This window comes from Phaseolus vulgaris, chromosome 7, assembly GCF_051622355.1.
Source record: "Phaseolus vulgaris cultivar YP4 chromosome 7, ASM5162235v1, whole genome shotgun sequence".
Taxonomy (NCBI): domain Eukaryota; kingdom Viridiplantae; phylum Streptophyta; class Magnoliopsida; order Fabales; family Fabaceae; genus Phaseolus; species Phaseolus vulgaris.
The window spans coordinates 3885538-3907662 of NC_143504.1; the positions used below are offsets into that span (position 1 = coordinate 3885538).

General features: G+C 33.6%; 5 protein-coding genes across 5 annotated transcripts; 4 read left to right on the top strand and 1 right to left on the bottom strand.

Moving 5' to 3' along the window:
- The first annotated feature begins 528 nt into the window (after positions 1 to 528).
- On the top strand, positions 529 to 4540 carry LOC137828366 (myosin-2 heavy chain-like protein). The gene is made up of 5 exons (XM_068634903.2): positions 529 to 810; positions 1676 to 1834; positions 1922 to 2094; positions 2262 to 4149; positions 4332 to 4540. The coding sequence occupies exons 1-5, from the start codon at positions 706 to 708 to the stop codon at positions 4386 to 4388; spliced, it is 2382 nt and encodes a 793-aa protein (XP_068491004.1). The 5' UTR covers positions 529 to 705; the 3' UTR covers positions 4389 to 4540.
- Positions 4541 to 5144: 604 nt separating this feature from the next.
- LOC137828368 (uncharacterized protein At2g23090) lies at positions 5145 to 6643 on the top strand. Its single transcript, XM_068634905.1, has 3 exons — positions 5145 to 5366; positions 5445 to 5485; positions 6345 to 6643. The coding sequence occupies exons 1-3, from the start codon at positions 5294 to 5296 to the stop codon at positions 6462 to 6464; spliced, it is 234 nt and encodes a 77-aa protein (XP_068491006.1). The 5' UTR covers positions 5145 to 5293; the 3' UTR covers positions 6465 to 6643.
- A 2912-nt stretch (positions 6644 to 9555) lies between these two features.
- Positions 9556 to 12421, top strand: LOC137828367 (leucine-rich repeat protein 2). Its single transcript, XM_068634904.2, has 7 exons — positions 9556 to 9845; positions 10138 to 10270; positions 10449 to 10520; positions 10979 to 11122; positions 11231 to 11302; positions 11396 to 11467; positions 12094 to 12421. Exons 1-7 carry the CDS (start codon positions 9767 to 9769, stop codon positions 12158 to 12160), a joined length of 639 nt encoding a protein of 212 aa, XP_068491005.1. The 5' UTR covers positions 9556 to 9766; the 3' UTR covers positions 12161 to 12421.
- Positions 12422 to 14174: 1753 nt separating this feature from the next.
- On the top strand, positions 14175 to 17905 carry LOC137828848 (uncharacterized). The gene is made up of 4 exons (XM_068635587.2): positions 14175 to 14909; positions 16541 to 16769; positions 17398 to 17522; positions 17653 to 17905. The coding sequence occupies exons 1-4, from the start codon at positions 14535 to 14537 to the stop codon at positions 17728 to 17730; spliced, it is 807 nt and encodes a 268-aa protein (XP_068491688.1). The 5' UTR covers positions 14175 to 14534; the 3' UTR covers positions 17731 to 17905.
- A 1678-nt stretch (positions 17906 to 19583) lies between these two features.
- LOC137828149 (uncharacterized) lies at positions 19584 to 21656 on the bottom strand. The gene is made up of 2 exons (XM_068634601.2): positions 21421 to 21656; positions 19584 to 21187 (listed from the first exon to the last, which is right to left on the bottom strand). The coding sequence occupies exon 2, from the start codon at positions 21064 to 21066 to the stop codon at positions 19999 to 20001; it is 1068 nt and encodes a 355-aa protein (XP_068490702.1). The 5' UTR covers positions 21067 to 21187; positions 21421 to 21656; the 3' UTR covers positions 19584 to 19998.
- Between the last annotated feature and the right edge of the window lie 469 nt (positions 21657 to 22125).

Sequence of the window (22125 nt, forward strand, 5' to 3'; positions counted from 1 at the left end):
TTGCAATAAATTTGCTTTCGTTTCAAACCTGGAATAAAATAAATGCAATTTTTTTTCCTCTTTAAAGTTTCTACAACTATCAATTTGATTTTTCATGCAAGCCAAATTCTTAAAAAAAGTTTATAACATAAAAAAAAATACATAATTAGACTGGCTTATTTATAGTAATATATAATGAGATTTTATCATTTTATATAAAAAATCATTTTATTGTGTGATGTGAAAAAAAAAATGAGATAAGGTGTGATAAAGTGAAACTACAAACAGGGAAATCCATCATATGTTGGTGAGTGATGTGTTTTTGTAAATCTCAAATTTTAAAACACATAAAATTAATATAAATATTAAATTTTACTTATTAAAGTAAAATAATGTGATAGGAAAAGGAAGAAATTAACTTATTAAATTGTGTTTCCATAAAGATAAACATTACATAATTTAGGAGTATAATTTTCAAGTTGATTTAAATAATTTGTAAAAAGAGAAAAAGGAAAAATAGTTAATATTTTAAATGGCCGTTACAAATTTATACAACGGCTAGTTTTCTATGTTCCAATTGTCTGAACTAAAAGGAGGGTTTCATTACGGGAAAACTAAACGTTTCGTTATCTTCTTCTTTGTTAGTTGAATCTGAAACTGAGAAGATTCGTGAATCTGAGAGTGAAAGTGAAGACTAAACAGATAGTGTTGAAGAGTTCGTATGTGATGGAAGTTGGGTGCAACTCTGGGTCAGAGAATCACTCCCCCAATGCCTCTGCTCCTCCTCCTTTTCATTCTCCTACCGCCTCCGTCAATTCCAAGATCGGAAAGGTAAGCTTTCCATCTTTATTTTCAAACGTTTTTCATCCTCAATTTCGGTATGCAATTCGGTTGTCTGCTGTTTTTATAGTTTTCTGCCATCCTTGTGTTTGTTTGGTGTTTAATGGTTCAAAACCCTAACCTTGTGAGCCACTGATCCAATACTAGTTCTTTTTGAAACCCTAGTAACAGGAGGACCTTGTTGGTCGTAGAATTACTTAAGATCCAAGTGGAAACTGACAATTTAGACTCGAGTAATTACAGAGATGAGTGTTGTTTTAGAACTGGTCTTAATGAGGAGTTCCTCTTATTCAGTAACATGTTTTTGGAATTTGGATAGTTCAGATGAAGTGAATGAACGAACCCAAGGGTCTGAAAAAATCTAGCAAATTCATGTAACAAACGAACAGTTACATTAACTAGGATAATTTAAGTGCCTAGTTGGATTCATATTGCATTATCCTAATCACGTTTAAATTTCAGCTAACTTGATTTTGGATCCACAATTGATTTGATTGAGTTAAAACAATATAACTACTGTGAACTTTTAGAATATAAATATCCAAACATAAATTACTTCACTCCAAAATCAAATTTTTAACCAAAATTAGTTTTGCTAACACAAACTAAGTAGCTGGTTGAAGTCATCTGTTGAAGAGGAGTGACGCCAGCTTGGAAACTTGCTTTAATGAAGTACGCACTGCAATGATCAAATAATTTGATAGCTCAGGTTGATCACGACATTATTTTCTAGAAGAGTTCAATAAATAATTTTCATTATTTATTTATTCTTTTGTTATTTATCTATTTGTACTGTAAATAAATTGTTTGGGTGAGTCTATAATAACTCTGTGTTTTCTTTTACTGAATGGTGCAGAATAAATTGAGTAGGGAGGCTGGTCAATCTACATCAAGTGCTCTTAACAAGTTCAAATCACAAATTAGAAAGCCTCCTCGTCGTAAAACCTCTCCTATTAACTGGTTCCCACGCAAAAAAGGGGATACCTACATGAATAGGAAAATTAAGATGCTGCAGGTTTTGCCATAAACACATATTTTTAACTATTAGTATTTAGTTTTTTATTTCTGAATTCCAATGCTAACACACATTTGACCTTTTCAGGAAGTAGATGGTATAAATTTGACGCTTGATCAGACTCTAGGCAGTTCTTACCCACATTATTCAAGAGTGCTGAGAGAGAAAATCGCGGCTAGAGAAGCGGCGCATAAGGCAATGGAGACCCAAAGAGCTGCATTAGTGGAAGCCTCTTGGTGTCGTATTTTACGTGCTGCCGGGTAAATATTTTCTGCAAACTGTACTTGGCGTTGTTGAATTCTAATTTGTATATTGTATTTTATTTATGTGGTGCCAGGTAAAGTTTTCTGGAACCGTGCTAAGCATTGTTGATTTCTAATTTTTTTATATTGAATTGAATGTCTGTTTTTGATATTGTTGTTTTCAGGATTCCTAGTGATGATGCAGAGGCTCGACTCTTAAAGGCAGAAAAAAGTGCGGAAGAAGCTTTTGAGACAGCCCAGGCTATGGGTGTTATTATGTTTGACTTGCCAAACTGCCCTAGGAAGACAGACACATCCTCTGTTCACGGAGAAGGATCATATACCCACGCTGTTACTGCATCTTTTGAAACTGCCTTTGAGGTGGACAGAGAAGTGGCTGCTGCAGTGAAAACTGCATTTATTAGGCTTGCAAACTCTACTTCATTTAGTAAAGGTGAATTCAGAGAACTGCTAAGAAAAATTAGTGAAAATCCAGATACGGAAGAAAGTGATCAGGACCTGGTTGAGTTCTGTTCAGAGTATGAAGCTGAGTCTGGGGCAGAGTTTGTTTCAGCCTCTCAAAAGAGTGACTTGAACTCCCAAGAGTTAGATTCAAAGATACCTTTTCTTGGGAAAAGCAGGTGGAGGAGACAGTCTCTTGAGAACAGAATAAAACTTGTGGGTATGATGATTGAGAGGTTAAAATGTTTTCAAGAAGATGAACTTTCTTCTCTCGCCACTATAGTTGCAACTTATGGTTTGAATGCTTCCTTGGCTGAAGTGCAGAATGCCAAACTGCACAATCCAGACTCTTCAACTGAGTATTCATCCTCTTTAGCGACTAATTTTCCTGCAAGAAGAATGTCATCATTGGGATGGGGAAAGTTAGCCTTGGATGTGACGAGAAAGAAGCAAGTTGAGCCAGAAGTACCAAGCCTAGATAAGTTTTTGGTTAAGCACGTGACAAAACTTGAAAGAGAGATTTGGGAAGCCAAACAAAACCGAAAGATTGAGACAGAGCCAGTGAGGGATAGCTCTCGTAAATCTGTTGATGAAACTCCACCAGAGATGGTACCTGATTTGGGAAGTATTCTAGTGAAGAATTATTCAAAATTAGAGAAAGACATCAAGGAGGCCAAAATTAAGTCCGGACAAGAGATGCCAGCAGTTCCAAGCGGCATGCCAAACAGGCAAAAGGATCACATAGACGTACCAAGCTTAGATAAGGTCTTAGTGAAACATGTCTCAAGACTTGAAAAGGAAGTCCAAGAAGCAAAAACCAGAAGAATGAACGAGAATAAAAGTTTGAAGAAAAAAGTTTATCTAGATACATCAGGTGAACTGGATTCAACTTTGTTTTCTGATGAAGCATTGGATAGCAAAGAAAACATAAATTCAAATACTGGGTTCAATTCAGGGGAAAACAAAGATGGGTTGGAGAAAATACTGGTAAAGCCAGTGCACAGATTGGAAAGAGAGAAGCAGCATGCTTTGTCATTGGGAAGCCGTGAAAACTACAAACAAAGAATGAATCATGAGGCAACCAATGTTCAAGATGGTGAGAGCTTGGATAAAGTTTTAGTAAAGCACGTCTCTAGACTGGAGAAGGAGAAAATGAGGAACAATCTGGAGGAAGAATGGGGCCAAGTTAAGAGAAGCCACAGAAACAACCATTTAGAAACAAATGAAGGCGGTCTGGATCAGGTGTTGGTTAAGCATAAATCCAGACTCGAGAAAGAAAAGATGGTTGCTACTCAGCAGCCAGAGACCTCAGTTAGTCATTCAATGACTCGTCGTGAAGCAAGGGCGAGAGAGTTGCAAGAAACTTGGGGAGGATTGAGCTTAGGAAACGCCCATTTAGAAACAAATGAAGGTGGTCTGGACCAAGTGTCGGTAAAAATTAAATCCAGGCTTGAGCGAGAAAAGATGGTTGCTGCTCAGCAGCCAGAGAACTCGGTTAGTCTCTCAGTGACTCGTCGTGAAGCAAGGGAGAGAGAGTTGCAAGAAGCTTGGGGAGGAGTGAGCCTAGGAAACTCCATTAAACCTCGCGTCTCTAGGCTTGAACGAGAAAAGGTTAGCCTTATCTAGCATGTCTGATTTAGCTATCAGAACTTCAAAAGTTTTTCCAAAACCAACCTGCTATTATATTGTGTGGTGTTTGACACTCTAAATTCCTTGCATGATTTTTTCTTTTACATTGACAGTTGCAAAATGTTATTGACTCTGCCTAACCTGCTTTGCTTGGTATTTTGTAGGCTGCCTGGATTAAAGCCGAAGAGGAGGAGAGGAAGCAAGCAATGAAAACACTTTGATTGCAATATTTTGTACTATTCATTCATTCATTCATCCTTGTTCATAAAAATGTGCTAATACTTCATGTATTTGGCTTCTTAATTGTACTTCAGCTTCTGACAAATTGTTTGATCCTTTCAAAAAGGGACTTTATTAATGGGTCCATCTCATAGTCGTCTGTTTGTTTGCCCTTTGTTTTGATTTTATCCTCTACACTGACAGAGAATCAACAAAGTTATAAGAAATGTGAGCAACTTAGTCAATATGTTGTCCTGGGATAGAAGTTGAAATAACTGATTTCAGCCAGCATATGAAATAGACTGTCAGCACGTTAATAAAATCTGTATCAAATGGGAGCCATTGATGTAAACAAACAATGATAAATTCAGAATCTTTACACTTCAAAAATTATTTCACGTTTTAAAATATTCATCAGATTTTGTAAGCCTGTCCTGTATTTAATAATGGCAATGCAGAAATATTGTTTTCATGGTTAGTTAGTGTATGTTTAAGATAATAGCAACACAAGTATTTTTTATAAGTTCTGTATTTAAAAATGAGCCAAAAAAAGTATGTTTTTAATTTTTAAGACTCTGATTATTTGATTAGTGGAAAGCAGAAAACGGAAAGATAAAGGAGTAAAAAATTCTTTTGTCTATCTATTTTTCTCCTGCGAAACCACCCCACTACCACCCACATTTATTTATTATAATATTAGTATTATTTCATTGATTGATAAAAAATATTAATTATATGGAGGATAGTTCTAGAACGGTGGGTGAGGTGGCATGGGAGATGATTTAAGTTCCAGGTCACAGCCTTGACAGTGACGAAAAGCTGCATTATTAAGCTACCTTTACTCTTCCTTTCTTCTCACTTTCATCAATCCATTGTTTTGTGTTTTTCCGATCATAACAGAACAGCCATGGGAGGAGGCAATGGCCAGAAATCCAGGATGGCGCGTGAGAGAAACATGGAGAAAAATAAATCTTCCAAGGGTATCTATTTTTTATTTTGTTTCAAATTCTCGTCGTTTCCTTCTCTCATGTCTTTTTATTTTCTAATTCTGTCTGTAGGAAGCCAGTTAGAGGCCAACAAGAAGGCCATGAACATCCAGGTACCTACCCTCTTCACCCCCTCCCAATCTCATTCATTATTTATTTTTTTCTATTTACGATTTACTTTTCTAGATACAGCTATAATTATAATAAGCCGAAGGACTTTGGTTCTGCAAATTGCCTACCTAATCATATCTGCTTATACTACTCTACTTTATTTGTCCTCACTCTTTGAAATTGCTGTTGCCTGTGAGGAGTGCCAAGACTCCCACGCACTCCTTTACATATTCTTTTATCAAGTAATAAAATTTATTAAAAAAATGTGTAAACTTAGGAGAAAGGTTTATTAAATAAGAAACACGACTCATAACATGTTTGGATTAGTCTCTGGAAGACATGACTTGAGTTTAGGGATGGTCAAAATGGTTTTTGCATTGACCATGATGCTTGGACGTGTGTTGGAAACACATGGTTCTAAACTGTGGACTCAGTCGGACTCAGTCTTATTGAAGCATTTGGAAGTAGCTTTGCTTAACACTGAAATAAAGTCTTATATTTATTCCAAATCCACCCCTGATAATGTTTATGTTTGTCCTGATGAATAGCAAGACAAAACACGTTTTGCTAATTACATAACCAAAACAATTTTGATTGCAAATTTCTGAACAAAACTGAAAAATCAATTTTTTGTTATCTGCTGTTCCAGCAAAAATAATATTCACCTTTGCTTAAAATCAACTATACAAAATCAATTCCACATGTGTATATTCAAACATGTACTTAAATAGTATGTTCTTTTATAGACAAATTATTGAATCCGTTTACCTATGTGATGACTTCTGCTCCTGTCTCTGTGGCCGGTGTTGTTGCTGGCTGTTGAAATTGATGAATCTCGGGGACAATGGATAACGAGTGCAGTGCAAGGTGTGCATGCAGACATTCATTTGTACCACATCCGAGGTGAAGTGTCGGGAACATGCTGAAGCCAAGCATCCCAAGGTTGATCTCAATGCTTGTTTTCCGCATCTTAAAAAGTGACCATCACGGTTTGTACAATATGCTTATGTAATACTGATAAACATTACCGCGTTCACCAACCAACTATACTTGGTTAACCAAACTATCTAGAACAAATCTCTCAATGCCAATTTCAAGTGTTAACTGATTCCAAGTTAATTTGAGATTAAGATTATGAATAAGTTATGATTTCCTCACCATTCAAGCTCCCGTTACATTAGTCACTTCTGTTTTTTTCCTTGTCTTATTACATCTCATTGTCAAAGATGTCAATCAGTTATTTTTTATTTCTCATCTTTGTGGATCTTTACTTTCTTGGGATGCTCATCAATTTTATTAATGTTGGTTTGATGTCGGATAAAGTTGAAGTATGAACATGTGATCCACATCCAAATCAAACACTTATTTCCACTATGAATTTGTGTACTAGCTGGTGGGTGGGAGACTAGCAGGGATGGGTAAGAAGGCTGAAAATTAAGACCCTTTCTCTTGCTGTGTGTGCCTGCATGCGTTAGAGATTGTTCGGGGTTAATTTGGTAAAAAAAAAAGGGAAATGAAATGGATAAAAATAGGAATTATGAAAAAGGTAAAATATAAAATAAAAATATTAGAGAATTAAAATAAATAAAAAAATATGAAATAAATTTCACTCCATTTTTACTTTATTTTCATGTTTATAAAAATTCCTCGCATCTCATTTGATTTCTTTCTCCGTGGCACTCTGCTTGCATCTTCAATATGTTTGACTCTTTAGGTTCCTTCTCTATAAGTGACCTATTCACAGCAATCACATTATTAGGAACAAAAAGTGGTATGACAATATAGTCGAAGGATTCTTACACTCAGTAAAACTAGGCAGTGACACAAGTTTAGCAGTATGTGGCAAGGGAGATATTAAACTGGGGGTACAAGGAAGAACATAACTAATAAGTGATGTGTTCTATATTCTGAGTTATGTATTAATTTACTGTGTTGGTCACATAAGAGAAACATGTGGCTATTTTAATTCAGAATGGAAAATGTTGAATTTATCATCAACAGAAGGGTATTATCATATGATCCATTCTATGTTGGCAAGTAGGATGTTCCATGTAGTAGCCTCTACTGTGTTGTCAAATTGCTTGCAAACAAACATAAAGGAATTTGCTTGTTTGTGGCATGAAGATATGGACATTTGAGTTACTAAGGCTGAGAACACTCTACAATACACAAGGATGGTAAAAGGGTTGCCTCAATTCTAACCTTCTACTATTGTTGTTAAAAGAGTCATACCAGAGGACAAGTGAAGTAGAATTAAACCAACAGTTAATCACTTCAAAATTTTGGTTGTCTTGGACATGTTCATTTTCCAGATGCTAAAAAGAATCAAACTTGATCCTAAGAGTCAGAAGTCTGTATCTTTTGGCGTCAATGAAGAATAAAAGGCTTATTGGCATTTACAATTGTTACCCAGAAGATTGTAATCAATAGGAATGTAATTTTTGAAGAAGAAAAAGGTTGGGATTGGGAGAATTGAAATACTTCCTAGGAATAGAAATATTTTGTTGTAATTTTGTGTGGAATGGTTTAATACCCAACAATTTTTTTCATTAATTACTTTGAAGAGTTAATAAAAAGTCAAATTTAACAGAGGAACAATAAAAAAAAAACTACTATTCAAAGTAAATAATTTTAATATCAAGTTTTTTTATTATTATTGCATTGTACTTTTTATTTGACAAATTAAATAGTAGTTTTTGTCGTTTTCTCTTGTTCTTTTTAGAAAAAAAATCAGAATAATTCAACATGTGAGGTCTTTTCTTCTCCTGATAAATTTGAGTTTCAACCGACTTGATTTTTTTTTTGGTGTGAAGTGGTTGGTATAAATTATTTATTTTACCACGACAATTGAAAATCGTGTTCGTGAAAATTGAAGATTCAATATCATTTCCTTGTTTGTGAGATTTTACATCTGAATTCTTATTTTATTCAATTTTAAGTCTCCACTTCGAAATCAAAAGATTTCTTTTTTAATTTATAATAACATCATTTCTTCTTTTTACTGTAAAAAACAGAATATTTTCTCTTTTACTAACATTAGAAAAGAATCAAAATTTCGGATTCAATGTGGAAATATTTAGTATTAATAAAACCTTTCTTGAATGAGAATAAATTAGCAAACTTACTCATCTATGAAAATTGATATACAAAATCAGAATCCACTACTACTAAACTAAACGACAAACTAACTATTGAAATTATGATTAGATGAATCTACATGCAATAACATAAATTTAAACACTGTTTTTAAATCAACAACTATAATTTCTCATTTTATTTTCTAAAACGAATCTATGGTATAATCACAAGTGTTGTGATTTTCCATTTTTCAACCTCTTTCGTTATCCACTATGTTGCACATTTATGGTTATTCACTGACCTACAAAGTTTGTCTGTCAAACACTTCTTCGGAAATCAATCTGTGTCATGCTTAGAACATTCATATTTAAAATGCAGGATTGAATAAAGTGTAGCTGGAGATGTTAAAAGTAAGATTAACATTATAGTCTGAATCATTGAATTGTAACTGTTCACAGTGCTTTTTGTTCTTGAACTGTTGAAGTCTTGCAAGTTGAAGCAACCAAAGATTTGAATCATAAAATGGCAGGTGCGTATTCTGAAAGAAAGAAAGTTGATTAAAAATAGTACCAAAAGAGGAATAGTCCAATCTAACCAATGCAGACTGCCATTGATACACAGCATCCTATGCTGACCCTTCTTCATTATCAACAGTAGAAGACACAAAGTCCACAACTTTCGTTCCAGTTTAGTGGAGATGTTAGGTGGGAAGAAGACACTAATCAGTAATCACGTTTATGGCCATGTCCACAATTTCAGACAGGTAAGTACTTAGTGCTCCATTCTGTCCTGCAGTCAACACTGTTTCCTTCTGAAGCAACCAAAAACCATGTAACAAGTAACAACAACAAAACAATAAATAATAATAACAATAAGTGCTTCTAACTCATAAGTCACCAAGTTCCAATAGAAGGGGTGGGGTACCCCACAGAACGCGCTTAGAAGACTCTATCTCACAACTGAAATCTCACACAACCAATACGTGACTTTTCCACTCATCCCCAATTTGAACCATAATATAATAATTTGACCATGACTCACTTTTCTTTTTCCAACCACTGCCAACTTGGTCCACTTTTTTCTTCTCTTCTCTCTTCTTTAGTCCTTACACTTCACCTTTTCTTTTCCTTCCTCTTTCTAAAGTCTGCCTCTTTCTTTCTTACTTTCTCTCACTCAACAAAAAAATTGCTCACAAAGGAGGAATAATGGCACCTTTCATTTCCCTCTCTTTGTTGTTTCTCTTTCTCCATTACCCCCTGCTATCCCTCTCAACCAACCCTGAAGGTATGCCCTACTGCTTCCTTTTTCTCAGTTGTGGATGCTCAATTTGGTTTCTCAAGAGTTAATGGCAGCTGGGGAACTTAATGTTCAAAGCTTTTCTTATGGCTGGATCATTTGCTGTTTTGTTTCAATTGTTTGGTTTTCCTTCTTTTTTTTTTAATTTTTGCTTTGGGAATTGAAATACTTAAATGCATATTGTGTTTCCAAAACTACCAATTTTCTTTGGCTTCTTCTGAGCTAGAAAACAGACTTGGTTTGGTCTTAATAGCTTGATTTGATCCAAATTATTGCGTAGGGAATGCTCTGCATGCTTTGAGAAGCAGGCTTTCTGATCCCAACAATGTGTTGCAGAGTTGGGACCCAACACTGGTTAATCCCTGTACTTGGTTCCATGTTACCTGTGATTCCAACAATCATGTGATTCGCTTGTAAGAATGCCTTTGTCCTTTTCTTTTCTTTCTGTTAGTTTATTCCAGAGATGTAGCTTCTTTTTTCTTTTACCTGTGACTCCAACCATCATGTTTTTTTCTTTTTTCTTTTTGAGTCTCTTGGTTGCAGTAACTGGGTTGGGGCTTTCTAATAAGTTGTATTATCTTTGGATTTCAGAGACTTGGGCAACTCTAACGTTTCTGGGATTCTGGGCCCAGAACTTGGCCAGCTACAGCATCTTCAGTACTTGTATGGTCTTCTTCCCTTGCCCGTTACAGCTCAGGAGTTCAGAAGCTAGCTCCTATTTGATCTGTTGTTTGATTTAAAAACATGTGCCATCTGACATTTTTCAAACAGTGCAATTGAACAAGTTAATTTTTGGATTTTATTTTGTGCCAGTTTAGATTATTTTTGTCCAAGGCTAGAGAGTTAGGATAGTAACAAATTGTGGACTATTCTTGAAGTTTAATCACGTCCTGCACATGTTTGCAGAATATTTGTAGAAAATAACCACTTTGATGCCTAATTTCTCTCTAGAAACTGATAAAATCAAACCATTTTTTCTTTAAACTAAACTATGCCAAACGCAAGCAGTGGCACATATTTTTGCCTAACCCAATATGCATTTAAAGTGTTGTTTTTTTCTTGTGGGGTGGAGATTAGTTTTGCAAAAAACTGATGAGAGATTTTGAAATTCTTGATTACAGGGAGCTCTACAGAAATGACTTAACAGGAAAGATTCCTGAGGAACTTGGTAACTTGAAGTCACTAATTAGCATGGATTTGTATGATAACAAGTTGGAGGGGAAGATTCCAAAGTCCTTCGGAAAGTTGAAATCACTTAAGTTCCTGTAAGTGTTGCTAAAAACTTGTTGACCTTTTGTTCTTGATTCGTGTTTTTTCACTGATGTATAAATTGCTGGCTGTTATACTCACTCATTTTTGCTTTGATGAATTAGGCGGCTAAACAGCAACAAGTTGACAGGATCCATCCCAAGAGAACTCACTCATCTCACTGATCTCAAAATCCTGTGAGTTTTCTTTTCATCTTGTTTTCTATTCTTGTTCTTTTACTTACTTCTGTGATTAGTTTATCAGCTAATTTTGAACCCCAATTTTTACAGTGATGTTTCTGATAACGACCTCTGTGGAACAATACCAGTAGACGGCAACTTCGAATCTTTCCCAATGGAAAGGTATACCAACTCTATTTCATTGTCATCCCACATTCTTAACAACTAGAAATGGCTTACCAACTCAAACATGTTTTGATAGATAGACAAGGTTTAGTCATTTAGAACTCACAACATATTTTCTTGCACCAAGCATGTATAAACGCCAATGCCAAGACTCCTAATCATGGTCATTCTTCTGTTAGATACTTAGATTCAAACATGAAAAACCAGAAAACATCAAGAGCTAGCTTTCTTGCACTTCATTTGTATAATTTTAATGAAGCTGTATACCTAATTATACTTCCTGAGAAGTGAGTTAAAACCTAACACATCTTTATAAAACTAGTTAGTATGGTGAAGTTTGCACTCTAATTATGTATTACAATTATGATCTCACTAGTATCATAGTATCATTAGGCACATTCCCTAGGTTATTCCTCTGGAGATTAGATGATCATATTTCAATATTTGACATGCATGCATGAGATCTAATTGATTTGAATGAGATATCCAAAAGATAAAATACATTTTGCAAATGTGAAGGCACAAAATCTTCACTTTTAAATGTGAAGCAGGAATAGTTTTGATTTCAACAGCAATCTAGTTGATGTAGTATTTACCAAATATTTCTCCTACTATTGTTTCAGTTTTGAAAACAACAGTTTTAGTGGTCCTGAACTGAAAGGACTTGTTCCATATGATTTTGGATGCTGAAGAAAGATAAAGTCGCAATGAAGAGGCTTAGTTTATGTAGGGAGGGAGTATCAGAAAGGGAAAGGGTGGTGTTATTTGCCCATCAAAATTTCCTCACCATTTTTACACTTTTTAGTTGGGAAAAAGTTGAAATCTATGCTTTTCTTATTTTATTATAAAAAGAAGTGATGTAAGAACATTTGTGTGTAAATAACATACATTATTAATGTTGTATGCTTGACCCGAATATCAATCTAAAAATGTCAGATTTCTTATGACATATTTGCATGGCGTTTTGTAGTAAGATGTGTGTAATAAGTGAAACTAAAATACCTCTCACAGCTACACTGATAAAGATTATTATTTTTTTAATGGAAGAAACTCATGAAGATTCTAAACCATAAAAAAACATTCTAAAATTAAATAATTTTTTTGGATAAAATATTTTAAATCTACTAAAATTTCCATAAGGACATTCCAAAATGGTTAAGGTTTCTGATCAAATCTATTAATATTTTCTCAACATTCAGGACACATAATACATTGCAAATAAAGACTCAATTGTAATAAATCAAAAGTAAAGTAATTTACACAAATAAGTAACAATCTTTCAGAGCTTTTAAAATAAATTACTTGTTAATCATTGAAAATTTTAAGACTTTAATCCTAGAAGGAATAACCGAAAAATTACTTTAAATAAAAATAAAATGATTCTTGTAAAATTGTGAGTTCAAGGTGAAATTGTGGGGTGCATAAAGAAGAAGCCCTGATCCATAGGCTACATAACAACATTAGTCACTCCACTTGTATGAGTTAACATGCCAAAGGATAAATTTAATCATGTTAGGAAATATGTTATTTGATTCATAATTATCACATAACTAAATTATATTTAACACATCAATATCAAAATTATATTTTACAATGACCAAAAATTTATAGTGATACAGAATGACCAAAATCAAACTTAAAATGAACAACTATTTTTAAATTAATGGCACTCTTCTCATTAATACACTATTATTAATGTAAAACAGTTTTAATGTAGTACAGTATTATTTTTAAATTGAAAAACTCAGTTACTGTAATAATGTGTGGTGTATTTGTTATTGTCTGAACTTTCTTCAAAGAGAGAAAGAGCATAGCCACAAATTATAGTTAATCATCTTAATTAATTTAGGGATTATGGAAAAATAATTTGAAATTAAGCTAAAAATAATTATGATATTATCATATTTAAAAATTGTATAAGAAGATTGTTTCCTACACGTCATACTAGTTTTAGTAAAAAATCCAATATTTCAACTTTTCAACCCTATTATTCAAAATCAATTTTTCAGAAATATTAAACAACGTGTTAGGTTAGACATATACGTGTCACTCAAAGAAATGACATGTTACATAGATGGCACGAAACTAACACGGCAACCTGAGCCGACATGCTTAAATAATTTTTCTGTTGTTTTTTAATAGTAATATTTTTTAATTAAACAAATTCAAATTCAAATTCAGAACTTCATTCAAATCATTCAAAAGTTAAACACCAGTTAACATAATAAAATTAATACTTTGGAGTCAAATTTCCAAAATCATTTCATAAGAAACATTATTTGTCAAAACATGCTTATATCACTTTGATTACTAATTTTCAGAATTTGTTATTTTAAATTTGATAAAATTTTGATTACAGAATTTTCCAATTTTTTATTTTTTAATTTACTGTTAATATAATATTTAATTATTAATGTAAATAAGTAATTGAAAAATTGAAAGACCAAATTTATAATTATAATTTTATAGAATATAAAATTATGCTTTTACAAAAATATAAGGACTAAAAAGTGGATTTAGTTCTTTTTAATGTTAGTAAATGAATTATAATTTTCCAATTAAATAGTTAGATTTTTTTCTTAAAATGAAAATCTTATTTTAAAATAGTTATATCAAATGCATGAATTCATGAACGAAAATTATGTCAATTTCATCATTAATTCATAAGTTTTTAAATACTTTCATAGAAATTTTCGTAGTCTGTGCGATGAATAACAATTGTCATAGAAAACTAATTAAATTGAACAAATTGGTTGAAAAAAAAAATACAAATTTTTGACAAAAAAAAAAAACAAAAACTGTGTTAGGCACGGATTCTGGAGGTTGATGAAGAAGAGAGTTGGCTGGCTTTTGCATTTACATTGAACTGAACAAGTTGGGGGTTTAAAGAGCCAAACCCCTTTTCCTTTTTCCTTTTCTGACTTATGGAACATAACCATACACCACAAAATTCCCATGAACTGGGAAGTTTGACAACTGAAACCAAATTTTCATCAGATAAAGATTCAATCTTTCTTTGTTGAAGGCTACCAAAACCCCAAACACAAAAACCCATAGATAAAAAATGAGCAGTGCTTTACAAATGAACTCTGCCAAGATTTTTCATGTAATGGGGATGCAGAGGCACTTCATGCTGGTGAACCGTGTCATACATCCCTTCAAAAGCACCCCTTCTTCTCTTTACACCACAGTGCACTCTAAACCTTTTGTTGGATTGCCACATTTCCTCAGAAAATCCAGAAAATATGACAACTCTTTGTCTTTCTTCTCTTCATCTTTCTGCTCTTCTTCCTCTTCTTCTTCTTCATCTGCTGCTGCAACTTCCTTTTCCAAGGTTGGCTTTGTGAGTTGGTATTTGGGGATGATCAAGTCCTGGCCAATTTTGACAAAAAGTGTTACTTCTTCACTCATTTACATCGGTGCTGATTTATCTGCCCAGGTTCAATGCTCCCCTTTTAAGCCAATCTCTTTTGTTATGTTAAGATTGGTAACTAAGAAAAGAAAGAGGAAATGCATTTGTTTGGGTTGAAAATTAAGAGTTTTCTGTTAAGGCTATAGTTGATTTGTTGCCTTACATTTCTTACAAAAATTTAGGGTTTATAATGCAATTTCTGGTATTGCCTTGCCTAATGTTGTTGTCAATTCAAATAACTGAAGTTGTCTTATATTATTTTAATAATACGGGAAAGCTTTGGAACTAATTATGATTCAGAGATCCTGGTTCTTCTTGTTCTTTCTTCCCCTGCTTGTTCCTGTGAATATTTCATTATTTGGGCATGCTGTATGCAATTAAAGATGAGGGAACTGTAACGGTATAAAAATGTAATAATCTTGGGTAAAGTAGTAGCATGATCACAGTGTATTGTTCTGTTTCTCCATGATTTTCATTGTTGCTCTAGTACACACTTTGGTTTATCACTCTGCCATGAGATGCTTTGGATGTTTGTTAATTTTTTAGCAATATATTTTTTTCAATAAAATCAGTTTTAGGTGTTTCTACAGTCTTGAATATCCTGGAATTAGTTGTCTCTTTTACAATTCAACATTCAATTTGTAGTTTTTAATACCCATGGGATCATGGTATAGCGGGTGAGGTTGGTTTTTTGTGGCGAGCTGTGGTTGAAATCCCTACTGAAATTGATACCTTCATTTTGAACATGCTTGATTAAGACTCCTTAATGGTGACACTTTACTTGTGGAAAGCTTGAAAAGAAAAATTGTATTATCTAATTTTGTTATTGATATTTCTCTGGTGACACTTTACTTGTAGATAGTTAATTGTTTTCCCACAGAGATGCCAGTGTGCACCTATTTAACATTTGGACAATACATGAAGTGAATAAGTGCCTTTTGTTTTCTTATTCACCTAGCAGTGCACTGGATGCAGAGAACTTGGCTTTTGTTTTCTCTTGGTAGATGGCTCTTTGCCTGTTGACTTTTTGCCACTTACTTAGTATCAATATTACACCATTCACTTTCATGTAAAGTTCGATGATTTTCCACATTATAGCTTGGGCCATCTTTCAGTACATTGCACAATCACTAAAGATCTTTTGGCCATACTTTGCTTCTGACCATTTTTCTCTAAATAGAATTTATAACTTGGAACATGGAGTATGTTTTGAAATTGTTATTAGTTTGTACTTTTAATTGGTAAAAAAGTTAATGATAAGAAGGAAGCAAAAAATATACTCAAATCAATAAAAGATTCATTTTTTAACCTCAAATTTTATCCTGTAGTATTGTTACATGTTTTGAATGTGTTGATGATATGTAATCTTGAAAATACATACATTTCAATTTTCCTACACAATATGGTAAAAGTTTTTGCTGCTCACTTAATATTCTGAAAGTTATATGGTTAACAATGCTTGGAAGCCTCAAGGCTGACTCTATTAAATTCTTGCACTACTTACATTGGTTCACATTCTTGTGCAGACTTGAGACCTTTTTTATTCTATTGAATAGATATTTTCAACTCATTAAGTGACTTCACTTGGTTTAACTTGCATACTTCATTGAGTTGTCTGATCTGACGTACTAATGTTATTTATTTTGTTATTCGTTTAGACTATTGTGCAGGAATCTTCAGAAGATTTTGACTTTATGAGAACTTCACGCATGGCAGGATATGGGATGATCGTTTTAGGACCATCCCTGCATTTCTGGTACAATTTTATGTCAAAGCTTTACCCAAGGAGGGATCTTTTCTCTACATTGAAGAAAATAGTCATTGGTCAGACAATTTATGGACCTGCCATGACTGTTATTTTCTTCTCCTTGAATGCACATATGCAGGGTATGTTCAATTCTGTTACCATACTATTTATCACGTAGTTTCCTTTTTTGTACATGTTCTTAGGGGTAATGTTCTGGAACTGAATGAAGCTATTTTAAAACCAAAAAGATTAGAGCAGACAACTAGAGCTGTCATCTGGCTATATTATTGTGTTTGCTTTTTTTGAATCCTCAAGTTCATACTGTCATTTCTAAAACACTATAAAATACTCATAAACTTGCAATTTTACAATGTGGCAGTGCATTGTTGGGGTCCAGTGGCTTATTTCTTTTCAAAATATTCAATGTTATGCAATTTTGGTCTTCCTTCAACAATATAAGCTGGCTTTCAAGATGCAGGGGATATGCTTTGTACATGCATCTTGATTAATGCTGTGTTGCAAAGTGTCAATGTGCTGCTATTGAATTGCATTTTACCTTGCATATGTTTTTTCTATCATGTATTCTGTGTTTACCAATATGTCCAATCTCATGCATAGGTTGGCTGTCCGTGTTTGTGCATCAAACATCTAATATGAAGTCCAAAATTTATGAACAAAATGAAGTGTGTTGAAACTCAAAACCGTTTCATATTTGATTTTCTGCCAAATTCGTTATGAAGTGCTAAACATTTTCTCTTGGGTTGCCAGGTGAAACGGGCTCAGAGATAGTTGCTCGCTTAAAACGTGATTTGCTTCCAACGATGCTAAGTGCAATTATGTATTGGCCTATATGTGACTTTATTACCTTTAAGTTCATTCCTGTCAATTTACAGGTACCTGTTTAATATTTTAGCTTCTAGCCTCTTTTGTCTTACAGCATTCATGCCAGTAAAATAAGTTTTGCAGCCAAAAGATTTCCTTTCTACTTTTTGTTATTGACTCTGCATTGTTTCATATTGGCAGCCATTGATCACCAATTCATTTTCCTACTTGTGGACTGTTTATATGACTTATATGGCAAGCCTGGAGAAAGCAGCCTGATCACTATCTTTGTTTCACGATTCAGACTGGAAGCTGCAGGATACAGACAAATCTTTTGGATGTCTGCACTAATTCTGATCTCACTTTGTCCATCACTATGCTACTCACCAAGATACTCGGTTGTGTAATTGCTGACCTTTTTTTCTCGAAATGCATTTTTGAATCATTAGCATTTCCTTCTTGAGTAACTCTATTCTTTCAAATAACATACTCGTGGTGGTGAAAAATTAAGAAGTGGTTGATACTTTGCAAAACTTTAAGCATAATGAGCAGCATGATCGTAAAAAAATCGTCAGAATAGTGAATTATAACTGTTGAAAAGGTAATATCAGAAACATTGACCATACCCACAATGTTTCTTTGATATAAACACATTTATAAGTTGATTCGAGCCATGATTTTAAAAGCGAAATGTCTCTGACATTATGAAAATGAACTTTTTTCAAGTCTTGTAAAGGAAACAAGTGAAAGAAGATATTAAGTTCAAATTCTAAGTATTATTAGAGCTTGTTTTATGTAGAACGGGATCATAGGGTGGTATTGAGTAAAATGGGCGTATAACAAATGGCATTTTATGTTTTGCAATTGGAACATGAGACCATAAATATTGATAGCATAACACACTTCTTCATCACGTCATATGCTATCATGTGTATTGTTCCGCTTTGCAAACACCCTAAACATGTAACACGCAGTGAATTAGCAGTGTTCAAAATCCAAATTAAGCTTTTACAAACCGTTAAGTCGACTCAAAAACTGATAAAAGAAAATAACATATTTCTTGCAATTTGGTTATGTTTCCAGTTATTGTTGTGAATACAAATTTATATTTTTTGATGTGTTAAATATATTTTTTATCCATATATTTTATGTAAAATTGTTTTTTTTTTCATAATCCAAATTTTACTCATTGTAAAATTGTTTTTTTTTCATAATCCAAATTTTACACATCGTTGTATATTTGTAATAAGGAACTTTTTGGAATATATACATGAAAAATATATTTAACCCATTAAAAATTATAACTTTTTTAGTACTAGATCAATAAAACTTAATATAAATTAAATTAAAAATACCAAATTTATCACAACTTGAAACTTAATTACTATATATTCTTGAAACTGAATTAAACTATATTTTTAAGAGGTTTGTAATATGTGATTTTTGTTTTTCAATTGGGAATATGTATTAAACTAATTTGTATCATTCACTTTGTAATTGAAGTGCACAATTTACTTCCATGTTGTAAAAAGGGTGTTAAATATTGTAAAAGAATAATGACAAGAAAGGGTGGTGCACAAAATACTTTTATGTTGCAAACGGTTGCGCCAATAAGATTAACGCGAATATATCAGTAAAAAAATGTTGCTTTTTAGCTAAAATAATTTAAATAAATAAATGAAAAAACTACTTTTTTTTCTAAAAAATGTCTGTGTACAATATAGAAGTAAAAGGGTATTGTCTTTTATCTAGAATATTTTAAATAAAAAGGAAAAAATATTTATCTTTTCTAAACCAATATGCCATAGTAATCGTGTAATTTAATAATTAGATTTTATGTTCTGGTGGCTTTTCATTTCAGCTCATTCACACTATTATCGGTCCAGCACTGATGCATGGTGAAACAGTAGACAATGTCTTTGCTACACGAAAATCTTTGCAGGGCTCCTTCTACACAGGGAATCAAATTCCTTACATTCAAAATAGGATGGGTTCTTGACTCAGTTCTTGTATCTATTTAAGAAGCCTATTGTCATTCATTCGAAATTGTAGAGTATAGCAAGGTTATAGGAGTGATCCAAAATCAATTCCAAAACCTGTTGGCAAATACAGTGGACCAGCCATTGGTGAGATTTAGAACTCAGAATGCAACATTGTTATATTTCAATGAAAAATTGTTGAACTAAAACAAGTACAATAGAGAAGAAGTGAAGATAGAAACAAGAATAAGAACGGGATACCATGAAAAATGGTGACCCTCTTGAAAGTATGAAACAATGAACTTCTTAAACCCCTATCTAGAAGTTCACATATTTTTTGTATTAACAAACATGACTCACTTCCTAGCAATCATCAATCTTTAAATCTAAAATCCTGTTGTTTATTGTTTTGGTAAATTGTGGAGCTTCAGGAAAAGACAAAATTCCAAATGTAAGTCAGCTGTAGTAAACGCTTCCACATTCCAAGCTTTCAGCAATTGCAGATTACTAACTCTGCCTTAGATTTCCTCTAGCAGTAAATATCTGATCTACAGTAACATAAGCGGATTCACTCTTCTGAGGCACGTATGCAAATCTTCTCAAGTTGTATAGGCCAATCTGGTCCAAGAACTTGAGGATTTAATTCCATTGCAAGACGGAAATCTGAAAGAGATGCACAGGCAGATCCAGTTGCTTTTTGCATGCATCTTCTAGATAGCAAAACATTTGAACTGGTGGCTAACTGCCTGTTCCGTTGTGCATGCTGCTCATTTCCACATCTTGACCCAGCTAAATCCATAAAGGATTCAATCAACCTCTTCAGGTATGAATCCAGTGCATTATTCAATAGATTTACACAATCCACTGTCACAGACAAACCTTCCTTCTCCAACTTTTGCTCCAAACGACTCCTCAAAGATCTGGTGTCAGGGAGATCTCCATTGCTGAGACAGGTCTCTGGAAAACCTTTGCTACATAATGAAACATTAGAATGACGCCTTCCACCACGAACAAAATTCATCGATATACCAAGAGGAGCTGTAACAGGGCTCCTACTTTGAACGCTGGGGCTTCCAGCCATCTGTTCAACCTCCTCTCCTTCTTCAACGGAAATTGGAGGTCTACTGCCAAGGGAATTCAATTCTGTCGCACTCTGCTGCTCCAGTGTCTTAGATATCAATTCTTCAGACGCAAGACCAAATTGGGGTTTTCCCAGGGGGCCCAAAGCATTTTGGCGGCCCTTAGACCTTCGGTCTCGAGCAGCTGAAGGGCCAATCCTCCGCAAGGAAGGAGGAAACGCGTCCCCAAACGTTTGCATAGAGCCTCTCTGCAACCCATTTGAATCTTTTACACTCAAGGCAATCCCTGCTCTTGCAGAGCCACTCACAGGTGGGACTTTAGCCAGACAAGCATTCTTCAAAATCGCTCTAATTAGTCGATTGTGAAGAGGGATATTTTCCCTCCCAATTATCACGATGCAAATTCTGTCAAACTCTGACTTGCTTATCTTTGAACTCAATAATCTTCGAAGCTGATCAAAGTACTTGTCAGCTCTCTGATGACCAACCTTCCTAACGATCAGAGCTTTCAGCTCCAATGTGTCAATTCGAGAATAGCTTCGTTTCGGTATCGTCATTTTGCCCAATAATCTTCTTCTCACAATCACTGAGCCAAACTATACAATCGTAATCTCATAAGCTCCCGCAAATCCAAAACAAACGCTTCCTTAAACCCTAGTTCCCTAACAATATGCGTATCTGCAATTAATCAAGTTTTCAATCAGAAACCATAATCGAATTCAACTATTCACTGATTACAATAGCAAATCAGATGACAATTGCTGGGAAAGACAGCATGCTTTGGGAGGAAATTGAAAAACGACTGAATTCGATAAATACAAGCATAATTATCAAAGAAGAAAGAAAACCCTAGCACGATTTTGAAGAAAGTTGGGAAAATCAATGAAGTTAGGGGAAAGAGAGATTCGTACCGTAACGGGTCGCCGGCGGTGGGAATTGACTACGAATAAAGCTTCTGCGCGGCACAATTGATATGTCAGTGGCGTGTGTTTCTTCCGATCGCGGTGGTTCGGATGAGATGAGAGAGACCAAACCCTAACGGAAATTGACAATTGAAGAGATGTGTGTTTCTTTCAGCACCCCGTTCTCAACCCAACCCTGCGCTCTTTGTTGTTGAGTTTCTCTTCCTTCCCATTCCAATTTGCAAAATTGAGAAAAAATAAAATAAAATTAAAAAATAAAATTAAAACTAAAAAATAAAATTAAAACTAAAAAATAAAATTAAAACTAAAAAATAAAATTAAAACTAAAAAATAAAATTAAAAATTAAAATAAAAATAAAAGGATCATAAAGAATATAGATACATAATATTAGTTATTATCATTTTCACTTAGAGTATTATTAGTTATTATCATTCCTTTCTCGGATCTGCAACACTCTTTATTACCCTAGGCTCGTTAATTTTTGGCTCAGTAAACTATAAAATACATAATATAGACTCATTATGAGAGATTGATTTTTTATGATTATATGTTGAATATAAACATGTTATATAAATAACATCTTTAGATAAACATTCATTATTAAAATCAATTTTAATATATTGAGAAATTAATTTTTAATTCAAAATATTGTATTAATTAAAATGTTATCGAAGGTTTATGAATAATATATT